At 46.8% G+C, this 13,588-nt stretch overlaps 1 protein-coding gene across 3 annotated transcripts in view; it reads right to left on the reverse strand.

Annotated features, from left to right (window-relative positions):
• Window positions 1-208: 208 nt before the first annotated feature.
• LOC309534185 (opsin-5-like) overlaps window positions 209-13,588 on the reverse strand; it is a 72,298-nt gene continuing 58,918 nt past the window's right edge. For all 3 annotated transcript variants that reach the window (XM_082226284.1, XM_082226283.1, XM_082226282.1), the window contains exons 5-6: window positions 6,792-7,120; window positions 209-3,199 (exon numbers count right to left, since the gene is read on the reverse strand). In XM_082226284.1, coding sequence (XP_082082410.1) covers window positions 2,612-3,199; window positions 6,792-7,120 — 917 coding nt within the window. In that variant the 3' untranslated portion in view covers window positions 209-2,611. The remainder of the gene's footprint in view (window positions 3,200-6,791; window positions 7,121-13,588) is intronic.

Here is a 13,588-nt window from a genome sequence, read left to right on the forward strand (position 1 = left end):
GACATATGTTTGATAAAATTATTTAGAAGTTGCTGAAATAATTTTGGACATTGGGATGCAGGAAGGGGAGGTATGGGGGAGTCTGAGAAACGAGGTTTATGAAAAAAAGGTTATGAAATTATACATGTTTGTATGTCTTTTTATATGTTTGTATTGTTTAAAAAAAATTGTAAAACCAATAAAAAATAAATAAAGCTGCTGCTTCCTGTGAAATTGCCTGAATGCCTTTCTATTTCCATGGACAGAATTGCTGTGCTCATTTTCATGGGTCGGTGCTAATCCACACTGCAGATGTGGAACAACTCTGCTGACCACACAGCCCATCTTTTTCCCCTGTCAAAGGAAGGGAAGTGTTGAGGCTTGCAGCTCTTCTTGTGTGCACCCTCTTATTTAAAGCATAATGTTGTTTTTGAAAGAGCTGCTCTGCATTTATTTATTTATTTGTAAAAAAAGAATCTGATTCTCAATACCGTATCTCTGTTGGCCCAACTGTACCTTTTCACCAGATGGAGCCTGAGGAGCAGGGCATCGCCGTGCGCTAGCCAGAGAGAACATTCTAGGTTGTTAGCAGTCTCTTGCCTTTGTCTCTTGCCACAACGACTGCTTCCAAAAGAGTCCTAGCTAGTTTGATAGCTGTGGTGCTTTTCCTTTGAGGTTAGGTTTGTTCATTTGTGCCAGGCTGAAATTGACGGGATTGCTCTCATTGACTCACTGAGGGGGGGCAAACGGCCTTGTTATTGAAAACGATTTTTCTCACCTCTGGCCCCCTCAGTTGTTGGGAATGTCCTGCCTTCTTTTATTGTTAAAACGACGGCAAAAACGCTGGGCGAGCTCGTCGTGAAACCCAGACTGCAGTCCGGCCAGAAAGGATGCTGTGTCCTTGGAGTCCAGTATCTTCTATGCCTTGTTTGGGCGTGGACTATATCCATTGGTCATAATTCTTCCATGTAGAACGAGCCTTTATTTCTGGGCCACTAGCGGTTGTTGCGTTCTACAGTATTGATGGCCTCGGAAAATCAGATGAAGCAATACTGAATGCTGTCGTGTACAAAGCACTGTAAACATGAGGTTGCTTCATCTACTAAACAAGCCTCTCCTGTGAGGTAGAGGGATATCGCCATTCCCCCTCAGATGCAAGAGAGGGAAACGAAGCACCTTCGCTGTGTGTTTCCACAACTGAATGGAGACCACAGAAGTCAGGGTGAGAAGTTGGTTGGAATAGCACCTCAGATTTCTTAGCTTCCCACCCTAATGCCTTTAGAGAGAGTTGTGTTCCTTCAGTTGTTTTTCTTATAAAAATTAACCATGAAAGTGTGCGTAACAACAGAGAGAGAGAGGGAGAGAAAGATGTTGCAGGACAGTCTTCGTCAACTAGAGGCCCTTCAGATGTTTTGGACTACAACTCCCATCAGCCCCTGTGCCGGCAGGGGATGATGGGAGTTGTAGTCCAAAACATCTGAAGGGCCTCAGGTTCCCTGCTGTAGGGAATTAGATGAGTACGGGCTGTGTCTGCACCTGCAGCTGGATCAGGATGAACTTCTAAAAGGAGAACTGTGGTGCAGAGGAGAACCTAACGGTGACACCACTGTAGACATGAACAACATGGCTGTACGAGCTGTTGCACCCGCCTGCCGTTCCGAAGGCATGGGATGGCTGACCGGATGTTCAACCTGTCCACATGGCCTTGCACACCTCTGATGATCTGACCCTCTGCATTTGAGCTGCAGCTGATGCAGCTCGATTGGATTAATCTCTTACAGTCCAATTATGCGAGCGGTTAATTGTACCTGCCTCCAATAGCAACCGCTTGGATTGACCTGAACGTTAGCTGTGCAAGTGAACGTTAGCATGCGGCAGACTGCACAGGTGTGGAACCAAAACTCAGATTTATGCCTCACATCAATACAGGTGACTCCCCACTTACGCAGGGGTTATGTTCCGGGGCCCCGTGTGCATAAGTGAAATGTGTGTTGTGGGGAGCCCCCTGGAGAGTTCTTGCGGCTTGTGAGGAGACCCTCCTGAGACCTCAAAGAAGATGTCCTCTTCAGGCTCCAGGGAGGGTCTCCACAGGAGCCAGAGGGACAGCGGGGCTTTGTTGAGGCTGCTCAGCCTCCCCGCCTAACAGCTGATGTGTGAGGTCAGCTGAACTGCTGCGTGTCAGCTGAGCAGCCTCAACAAAAGCCCCACTGTGCCTCTGCCTAATGAGGAAACCCTCCCCAGAGTCCAAAGAGATGTTGTGCACATGCACAGTTATGAACAACGACATCTTGCGCAAGTGGGGAGTTGCCTATAGTGGCACTGTGACATCTCAAATGCCAAATGGAACCTATAAAGAGGCAGGATTTTTATTTTTTTTGGCTCTGCATTATTGATCTTTTTTTTGGGGGGGCGGGAAACAGGTGCAAAATTGTTGGCACAAAATTGCAGCTGTTTAAAGAAACAATGGAGGGGTGAGGAATGCTGGTGTAAGATTTGCAGTATCTCCTAGCCTGCAAAGCACACTTTGGAAACAACTATACATATGGAGAAGAAAATGGATTTTGAAATGGCAACCAAACATTCCTGATTGGTCTAGGCAGAAAGGGGGCTCCCCCTGCCTTCGAACCCTTGCTCACATAAGATCTCTGACAATATTTGAAGGCAGAACATCCCCAGCCACACTCCTAGTCCCCATCCCGGTCTTCTTCCTCGTCACGAGCACCATGACCTGCACGGTTCTCTTCAGACTTGGCCGGCAAGTCGTTCCGTCTGCCAGTATCGCCAGCGGCTTGGCCTTGGCGGTCGTGTCCGACTTTGGAGAGAGCCTGTAGCACCGGGGATAGTTACTGAAACATTCAAAAGTGTCTGTGCAGTTCCTGCAGGATCCACGGTGGTCGGTAAAAGCAGTGGAGAACTTCATGGAAGCCCGGCCATCTCGGGTGTGGAAGGACTGGAGGGTGATAACCCTTGGCCGGCTGCAGCAGAAGACGGCACAGACAGCTTGCAACAGGGACAAGTCCTTGGAAAGGAACTTCTGGAAGTTGGGTTTGAAGAACAGATAAACCAGAGGGTTGTAGGTTGCTGAAGACTTGGCAAACACAGCAGAGAGGGCAAAGGCCAAGACGGGCACCTGGCTGGCGTCGCCAAACGCTGACCACATGGCAACAATAGCGTAGGGGGTCCACGCAGCAAGAAATCCAATGCACACAGAAACACTAAGCTGGAAGAGAGAGAGGACAACTGTTAAGTTGTGGGTGAACATATCAGACGACACAGTGATTCTTCAAACAGCTCTTGTTTATTCACAGGCCAGAATAGAACTGAACTGAACTGAAGGGTTCAGCCAGCCTGCTTATATAGAGCTCCACTACAACGCAACAGTAACCACTTTCTGTAACTATCCAATCACTGAACGTCACTTTCAATCCCTTATTTGCATATGTGGACCTGAGTGAAAACTCTACAGTATCCCCCTGCTGGCCCAGGGTGAGAACTTCAGTACATAACAACAACCAATTTAAAAATGGTAGAACAGCCTGCAGGCACTTTCCCCCATGCCAAGACTCCATGGCTCATCCACTGTCGAATTTGCTCATACACCATTTGCAGCACATGTATTAATCTGTCTCTGCATGTGGAGCGCCATGGCATATTGGTAAGGAGTTACCGTAAGATCTGCAGATATTGCAATGAATCAGTACAAAGCTCTGCAGCTCACAACACACACAGAGAGAACTGCACTCCAAACTTATATCAGACACAAAACCATTTAAAACCAAAACGTGTACTTCACCCAGCTCCGCAAAATATAGAGCGAGCAGCCCACCAAGGAACACATTGCGAGGGCAAATAATGTCCAGGCAGACAGAGGCTTATCTGCAGATTGGGAAAATTAAAATTTAAGCAGAGAGGAGGGAGGGCGGACTCCTGCTTAGATGAGGACATAATGTGGATGCAACAACAACAAACCTTGAGACACAAGCAGATTCGAATCCATGTTAAACTCCTGTGTGGATGAGCACTTAATTTTAAAGGAATGGGATTTTCCCAGCTCCCGCAAAGAATTCAAGGAACTGTGGTTTGATGAGATTCTTGAGAGTTCTTTGTTAAACTTCCTCACAGAACTGCATCCCCCCATTTCCCCCGGGGAAAGGATGCAGATTAATCCAGTTTTTAGGTAGGTAATATGCCCAGGGAGGTGCTGGTGCGAGATTAATCTGCTGCAGTCCGTATCATGAAGAAGATAATAAGAAGAGTTTGGATTTGATATCTCGCTTTATCACTACCCGAAGGAGTCTCAAAGCAGCTAACAATCTCCTTTCCCTTCCTCCCCCACAACAAACACTCTGTGAGGTGAGTGGGGCTGAGAGACTTCAAAGAAGTGTGACTAGCCCAAGGTCACCCAGCAGCTGCATGTGGAGGAGCAGAGACGCGAACCCGGTTCACCAGATTACGAGACTACCGCTCTTAACCACTACACTACACTGGCTCCCATGGAAGGGAATTATGCAAGGATCAGCACGATGAAAGAGGGGAGTCAGGGTTTCTCCTTTTTTAAGTGTCGCCTCCATCCAATGTGGGCAAGCCATGAACAGTGTCTTTCTAGAGGAAAGGACATAATTTTGAAAATCAACTCCTTGAACCCAGCAACCCAGTGAGTCCAATAGGAACATAGGAGTCAGGCCATTGATCCATGGAGCTCAGTACTTGTCTACACTGACTGGCAGGGTCTCTCCAGGGTTTTTGGCAGGGTCTCTCCAGGGTTTTAGGCAGGGGACATTCCCAGCCCTGCCTGGAGAAACCAGGGATTGAATTTCTGCATGCATAGCAGACGCTCCAACTCTGAGCTACGACCCTTCCTCGTGTATGATAAACTAGTTTGCTTTTTAATTATCTCACCTTAGAAGCAGGATACCATCAAATAGCACCAGCTGCCTTAAAAAAAAGAAAGAAAAGCAAGCCAGCAAACCGACCTCTCTCACCTCTGATGAGAAGCTATACATTGCGGCTGCAAATAATATTCTGTGCATGTGTATATTAATTGCATTAGTCTGTAATTAATGAGTTAATTAACTGAACCTGTGAATTGGTTAGTGCACTCGGCTGGATTATAAACAAGCCCTGGAGCTCCTCTTCTTTTTCAGATAAGCAGCCCTTAATCTACCAATGACAAAACGCTTGCAAATCAGGAGGGTAAGGTGTATGCACAGTTAAATTAAGTTGTCAAGTCGTGACAGACAGCCGTGCAACATGAGTGAGCAAATCATCCTGGTGTGATAGAAGAGCCCGGTTATATTTTACTTTTGCTCACTCCAGAGCATGTATCACTTCCCTGCTCCCCCACCCGCCACCATATGGCATACAGGAAATATGTGTGGGTGAAACTTTTTTTTTTTTTTAAAAAAAAGTAATAATACTCTGTGCTGGAGATTCGTTATACTTTGTCCCCAAGGGGTTCTGAAAGAACAAACTGTCGGCACAAGTAAGCACCAAAGGCTGCATTTCTACTTGTGGTGAGGATGCCATGGAAATCAGGTGCACTATTTAGAAGCAAGCAAATGGCTGCCATCAAACATTATGTGCCCATATGGAAGTTTATGCACTCTAGGCCAGGGATGGTGAACCTAGAGCACCTCCAAGTGTTGGACTTCAATTCCTATCAGCCCCAGCCAACTCAGTCCATGGTCAGGGGCTGACCAACAAGATCTGGAAAGCCACAGGGTGGACTCCAACTAAATGCTACAATTCTTGATTGTTAAACCGCTCTGGGGATTGCATTTCTCTGCGGAGAACAGGGTTCTCCTAGCAACTCTCAGTACCCTCAACAAACTGCAGCTCCCAGAATTCCTTAGGAGAAGCCGGTGTTTTAAAATGTTTGGTGTGAATGTAGCCTGAGCCAGCACAAACAGCATAACCCACAAGTGTCCCACAAAAAAAGGGGGACATTCCGTTTTCTCACACGAGAGCACGGCGGCCATTTTGGGTGCCAAGATCTTGTGCAATTTCACCTGGAAGAAAGTGTTTTTGGGGGGCTGCAATCTCACAGAGCTCCCCAAAATGTGCATTTTTGTGAGCACGGCCCTGAAAAAGCACATCTTGCACAGGTCACATGACTCATACAGGAGCTCAGATGGGAAGATGTGCGTCCTGGTTTTGGCACTCAAGTTGTTGGTGGGTATGAAACAGGCACTGGCTGCCATTACGGCATAGTCCATCAGCTTGGCAAAACTGGCTGGAAAACTCAGGAACCAAGAGGTCAAAAGCTTTAAAAAAGAATGGGAAAAACTTGCAAGTTATTTAGGAGACCACTGTGAGCAGATCGAAACGTTGGCAGGATTTTGATTCCACTTGCAGTGTAACAAATACCATGGACCGTATGGATTGATATAAAAGTTAGCATATGGAAAAATATGCAGTTGCAAATGTTCAAAATGGGACCCCATGGAGGGGGTGAGGAGAAGTCGTGAGATTCAGAGTAATCTCTGTATATGGATATATGGTTGGATTTTTATAACTTTGTATTTGTAAAATCAAATAAAAATTATTTCCAAAAAAAGAGAGAGAGAGAAAGAAACAGGCACTGATTGAAAAGAGAAAGCAGTTTCTCATGCCCTGTGGATTTTCGACATGGTATTTACTGAGACCATTCAGAGGCACTGCAGGAGGTGCTGGCTGGCGTCACACTGGCGACCCCAGCACAAGGGAGTTTTAAGACGTCAGGAAAAAACTTGAAGGTTTTACACTTACACATGGTGATGGTTATAACAATAATGTGCCCACCTATGCCTTTGTTCCCAATCTAGTTCTCTTACCTTAACGATCAGAGTGTGGACGCTGTTGGCTTTGGTCCGCGGGGACATATGCTGCCTGACAGCTCTTCGGGACACTTTCACAGTCCAAAGGATGAGGGAGTAAGAGATGAGGATCAGGAGGCAAGGGATGATGTAGCAGAAGACAAAGAGGGCCCCGATGTAGAACTTCGTTTCTCTGGTGGACACTTTCCACTTGATGCAGCAAGCTGTCCCGTAGGGCTCTGGCCCATAGCTGCCCCAGTTGGCCAGAGGGGCCACTGCAAAGATGAGGGCGTAAACCCAGACGCAAGATAGTAGTGCCCCAGCACATGCGGGAGAGAACTTATTGCCTATAAGGACAAACGAGAGAGACAGAAAGTGAGAACCCGTCTGCTCAGAACTTTCCCTGACAGGAGGTTTTCGTTCTTTCAAAAATGATACTGCTGAGATAATGTGCACCCCCCATCTGCACTATACATTTATAGCAGCACCATACCACTTCAAACAGCCAGGGCTTCCCAAAAGGACCCTGGGACTTGTAGTTTGCTGAGGGAACTGAGAGTTGTTAAGAAACGCCTGCTCCTCTCTCAGAGCAACAGTTCCAGGAGCCGATTGGTTGTTAAGCCGTTCTGGGAACTGTCACTCTGCAAGATGACTAAGAGCCTCTTTTGTTAAGCACCCTTAACAAACTACAGTTCCCAAGGATTTGTGGGGAAAGCCATGGCTGTTTAAAGTGGCACAGCACTGATTTAAATCATAGAATCATAGAGTTGGAATAGACCACAAGGGCCATCGAGTCCAACCCCCTGCCAAGCAGGAAACATGCTTAGTACAGATGGGGCCTGGAATTCAGAAGCAAGGTGAGCGCAAATGGAACTAGCCATCTAAAATATGGATTGAAACCTGGCTCTCATTAAGCCTCTTGTGCCAGAACTGGGTGGCACCTAAAAGTCCCTGCCTTCCAACAGCTGCCTAAGTCTCCTCCTCTCTAGGGTTTTCCCCAAGCAATCTGAGACTCAGCCTTTGCTCCTCCCACTTCATGCCTCTCCTGGTTCTGGGAGACCAGCACGGAGGGGAGCTTGTTGCAGCAGGAGGGGGACACCCTAGCTTCTTCGCCAGCCTGACTTATCTCTGCCTCTTGGCCTCCCTCCTCTCCTGATTCTGGACTTCCCTCTGACACAGAATCTCCCTGCTCACAAAGCCCTGTTACCTCTTCAACTCCCTGCTTTGCCTCCTCCCAGTCTTCTCCCGCTGCATCCTCTGACCACTCATTGTCGTCCTTCCTGGCTCTGAGCCTTCTTCCCTTGGCAGCTCTCCAGCTGGCTCCTTCCACCATTCCTCTGTGTCCAACCAATCCATGACACATCTGGAAGGCAACAGGTGCCCCACATCTACGCTGACCGGCAGTGGCTGTCATCTGGAGTCTTTTCCAGTCCTGCCTGGAGGTGCCATGGATTGAACCTGGGATTTTTGGCATGCAAAGCATATCCTCTGCTATGGCTCTCCCTGCAATTGTTGGTAGTTTGGTTATCCTTGATCTTAGGGTGGGGGGAGGTGAGATTCAGAGAAAACAAAGTAGGTATATGAATCATGCCCTACAGAAGTTTGATTTTGCTGAACAAATGTCACAAAAGAAGGCCACTGGTTTCATTATCCAGAACAAAGGAGAAAGAAGACCTTGAAGGTGCTCAGCCAACGATAGATTAAGGTCCAGCACTTTTATTTCCCTGGCTAACAATAGGGTAACTTTTAAAGAGCAACTTTGTGTATTACACCTACGTGGTTGAGACCTGTGAGCTTCAGAAGTCATTTGAAGGTTGCAAATTGTTGCAGGTAGGAAGGGCAAATCAATCAAACTTGACTTCCTCCAAGGTGTTCATTGTTGGACCTTAAATTGTACCTGTGGTTATAATATGGGAGGAAGCCATTGAAATGTGGGAGGGCAGTAACTCTACACATAAGGCTGTACATGCACAGGCTCTGGGCAGAGGTTCAGATCAGCCTGCAGAACAGCAGTGGCTAAACTTTCTTGACCCAAGGCCACCCTTGGCCAATACTGCATGGGCTGCGTGACTCTGATGGGTGTGGCCAAGACTGAGTGTGGCCGCTCCCACACTTATTTATTATTTTTTGTTGGATTTATTTGCCTCACCTTCTTCCAAGGAGCTCAGGATGGCAAACACATCAGTAATAATACAATTAAAACTTCAAATAATAATAATACAGTGGATGCTCGGGTTGCAAACGTGATCCGTGCGGGATGCACTTTCACAACCTGCAGCATTCACAACCCGCAACTGCGCATGTGTGGGTTGCGATTCGGCGCTTCTGCGCATGCGTGACCGCCGAAACCCAAAAGTAACCCATTCCAGTACTTCCGGGTTTTGGCGGTCTGCAACCCGAAAAAACACAACCTGAAGCAGCTGTAACCCGAGGTATGACTGTAATAACGGGGGGCAGTTTAAAACTAGCACTGTATTCCATTACAGTCCCAGAAGAATATAACGTGGAATTTAACTGTTAGGGGAAAGTTGTGAAAATGGAATAAATAAACTGTTGAACAGATGGGAAGGAGGTGGTAGAATTCCTTGAGGTGGGGGAAAGAATGGAATGTACTAGTTAAGACTACGGGTTGGGGTGGGGATTCCATTTTTAAATGCTTCCTCTCTCTGTGTGTGTATTGCTTGCTTGCAAGTAGGACAATAGTATAGTAACCAGGAGTTTAAGAGAAAAAATTGTTCTTCAAGTGTCGGATCTGCCTTTTTAAAAAAAATTGCAGGCTGCCTTTTTTGTGGGGTGGCTTTAAAATGGCACCCTCACCTTTAGTCTGACCCTCGGTAGAGCATGAAACTCTCAGCATTGTGGGTTCGAGCCCCTCACTGGTCAAAAGATTCCTGCATTGCAGAAGGTTGCACATAAAGGGCCCACATGGGCTCTTCCAACCCTATGATTCTAGGATGCTACAGGTTCTACCACCTCAGGGCCTCTATCAGCTCCTGCTGAATCTACAGACCAGGTCTCAGGCCAAATATCAAAGACAAGCCTTGCCAACCTGGTGGTCCACCAGATATATTGGACTACCGTTTCCACCATAACCGTAGTGAAGTGGTGTCCCAAACATCTGGAATGCACCAGGTTGGTAAACGTTAGCCTAGAGAATATAATAAGGGGTTGTTTTGGAACCAGTGGTGCACTAGGAATCATCCCAAGCCCTTGGCTACCAATTGCCTGTCCTTAGGGCAAACTCACATTTAGATCTCTCCCCACCCCCCAAAAAATACTGTTTGAGATTAGGCTGCTTGCACCCAAGAAGTGGTTTGTGTCATGTGCCCAACGTCTTGGTTGAACCCACCCACTCCCTTATTGGGAGTGACTATGGATATTATGGGACACGGGTGGCGCTGTGGGTTAAACAGAGCCTAGGACTTGCTGATCAGAAGGTTGGCGGTTCGAATCCCCGCGACGGGGTGAGCTCCCGTTGCTCAGTTCCTGCTCCTGCCAGTTTGAAAGCACGTCAAAGTGGAAGTAGATAAATAGGTACTGCTCCGGCGGGAAGGTAAATGGCATTTCTGTGCACAGCTCTGGTTCGCCAGAAGTAGCTTAGTCATGCTGGCCACATGACCCGGAAGCTGTACGCCGGCTCCCTTGGCCAATAAAGCGAGATGAGCGCCGCAACCCCAGAGTCGGCCACGACTGGACCTAATGGTCAGGGGTCCCTTTACCTTCACCTTTATGGCTATTATATGACTATCCTTAGTTATCAAGGATTATTTGGGTTGGGGGGGGGCGGAAGAGGTGTTAGCAGCCCTATTCTCTTAGGAGTTGTTTCCACCTTCCCATTCTCAGTTAGGGCCATTATTTGAAATAACTATTATTTTCCGTTTTTGTTTCTCGGAGAATTGATCTCGGGGAAACGATAACAAACGTTCTGCTGAGGGAAAAAGATTTACATTTGAAGCCCTGAGATTTATGTTGGCTCCGAATGACCTTTTCCAAAGAACTGCTGAGAGAAAATAGAGCAGGGTGGGGTGGGGGCACCACTATTTGCATTTGTGCCCTCCCTCCCTCCCTCCCTCCCTCCCTCCCTCCTTCCTTTTTTTTTTGCAGAAAAGCCGCAGCAAACCGCCTGACAAATAGCCCTTTGAGCACGAAACTGCATATTTACACGCACATGCAGAGCTGCACTGGCAAATATTTTCAGAAGCCCTTTCAACACATTACCTTTAATGTCAGGTCTGATAGAAAGCTTCAGATGTGAGGGCTGTATTATCCTCTCAGTATGCAAGAGTAACTCCCATTTGCTTCGAGATGAGCGATCATACAGACACATCAGCGGCTGCCTCACAAAGCAATGCACACCATATTGATGCTGCCCTTGTTAACAAGGAAACATCTGCCCTTCCTTCAGACATGCTTTTATCCGTGCCATAATCAGAAGCAGTAAATGGACTACTTGGAGTCAAGTTGCCGTGTGGGGACAGATCAGCAGCCCATTGATCAAATTCGCATTTGCTTCCCTTTGACACTAGAGCAGAAGCAGCAGTAGCAGCTTTAGGGTATGTAGATGCTGGAAAAGAGAGCTTTTCCTGGTCACTCCACAATCTAGACATATCTGTGCTGCTATCTATCTGTCATCTATCATCTGTCTATCTCTCTATCTATCATCTATCTATCTATCATCTATCTCTATCTCTATCTCTATCTCTATCTCTATCTCTATCTCTATCTCTATCTCTATCTCTATCCCTATCCCTATCCCTATCCCTATCCCTATCCCTATCCCTATCCCTATCCCTATCTCTATCTCTATCCCTATCTCTATCTCTATCTCAATCTCTATCTCTATCTCTATCTCTCTATCTATCTATCATCTATCTTCTATCTATCTCTATCTATCATCATCTATCTATCTACCATCTATCATCTATCTACCAGCAATTGACCTACCTACCTACCTTCCTACCTACCTACCTACCTACCACTTATTCATCCTGTGTCTGGAGCAGAAAGCAATCCCACGAATGAGATCGGTACTTGCTGCTGCTTTCAGTCCGCAAATGTTATGCAATTGATTGTGTTATTCTCCTGCTTTGTTTGCATTGTTTTTCTTTGCATTGGAATGAAGGGGGTGGAATAACACAACGACAATGTACCGTATTTTTTGCACCATAACACTCACTTTTTTCCTCCTAAAAAGTAAGGGGAAATGTCTGTGCGTGTTATGGAGGGTATGCCTATGGGTGGCATGCCTACGGATTTTCCTCCTCTAAAAACTACGTGCGTGTTATGGTCGGGTGCGTGTTATAGAGCGAAAAATACGGAAATTGCATATTTTACGCCACAAATTATGTGAAAAATGCTCAGGTCACATCGTTTTGCCAACCAGCGAGCTGAATGACATCACTTTTGGTGGAAGATGAACTGCAGCGGAAGAGAAACAGCGCTGCAAACACCAGTGTTACATGGGGTGGAATGCATGGGATGAAGGTGGAATGGAAAACAATGTTCTAGTACAGACAAGTGTGCATGAACAGACACACACTCTCTTAAATTCAGTTCTCCACATTTCAGCAGCAACTTGTGAAACTTCATCAGCATTTCAGTGCAATTCCCCCCCCCCAAAAAAAAAACCACAGGACAGGCTTCAGTTAACAAGTCGTATCAGCGGAGCCCTGTACAAGGACTTCCATGTGGGCAACAGGAATCTCTATCCCCCTGTGCAGCCCCCGAAATAGGCTTGAGGGGTGTCAGGAGAAACTCCAGAACAGCACACAAGGCAGATGAGAACAAGGGAGATGGTTCCATCTGACAAGCCTGAATAGTTGCTCCGATGGAACGACTGCCTTGGCACAAAGTTGAATCCCTCGCACACATTCCCATATGCAATTTTGAGTAATATACACATTTTTGAAAGCAAGTTCCCCCTAGTACACATAAAATTGATACATTATTTTCCACTAACGTATGCATCTTTCTGTACACTTCCCCCTGATACAGTGGTACCTCTGGTACGTTCTGGAGCCCCGTTCACATCCTGAAGCGAAAGCAGCCCACATCTGCGCGTCTATTTCCATGCATGCGCGTGACGTCATTTTGAGCGTCTGCGCATGCACGAGCAGCGAAATCCGTTACTTCCGGGTTGCCACGGAGCGCAACCTGAAAACACTCATCCTGAAGCATATTCAACCCAAGGTATGACTGTATGTGCATTTGCATACGCATTGGTTGGCTCGCATACTGCATTGCAATATTAGGATAAATTTAGCGAATTTTTAAGGAGAGTTGTGTTTTGGTTGGTGCATTGGCTTGAAATCAGAATACATGGGTTTCTAATTAAAAAGCAAACAAAACAAAAAAACCCTCCACACCCCTAATACAAACACACTTAATATATACTACACACTTGTGTAATGTGTGTGTGTGTGTGCATGCACTACAATCCTATATTGCGGGTGGACTTCAATTCCCATCATCCCTGGCCATTGGCTGTTCTGCCTGGGGTTCATTGGAGTTGGGTTCCAACCACATCTGGAGGTCCACAGGTTCCCCATCCCTGCTATATTGGTTCTAGACCAGTTTGTTATGTTTCTCCAATGGAAAACCCAAAGGAACCAGGTAACATAAGTTTGGAGATACCTCCGCAGGCCGTGAAGGGACGTGGGTGGCGCTGTGGGTTAAACAGAGCCTAGGACTTGCTGATCAGAAGGTTGGCAGTTCGAATCCCTACGACGGGGTGAGCTTCCGTTGCTCGGTCCCTGCTCCTGCCAACCTAGCAGTTCGAAAGCACCTCAAAGTGCAAGTAGATAAATAGGTACTGC

The sequence above is a fragment of the Podarcis vaucheri genome (genome assembly GCF_965113315.1).
Source record: "Podarcis vaucheri genome assembly, chromosome: 6".
NCBI lineage: Eukaryota > Metazoa > Chordata > Lepidosauria > Squamata > Lacertidae > Podarcis > Podarcis vaucheri.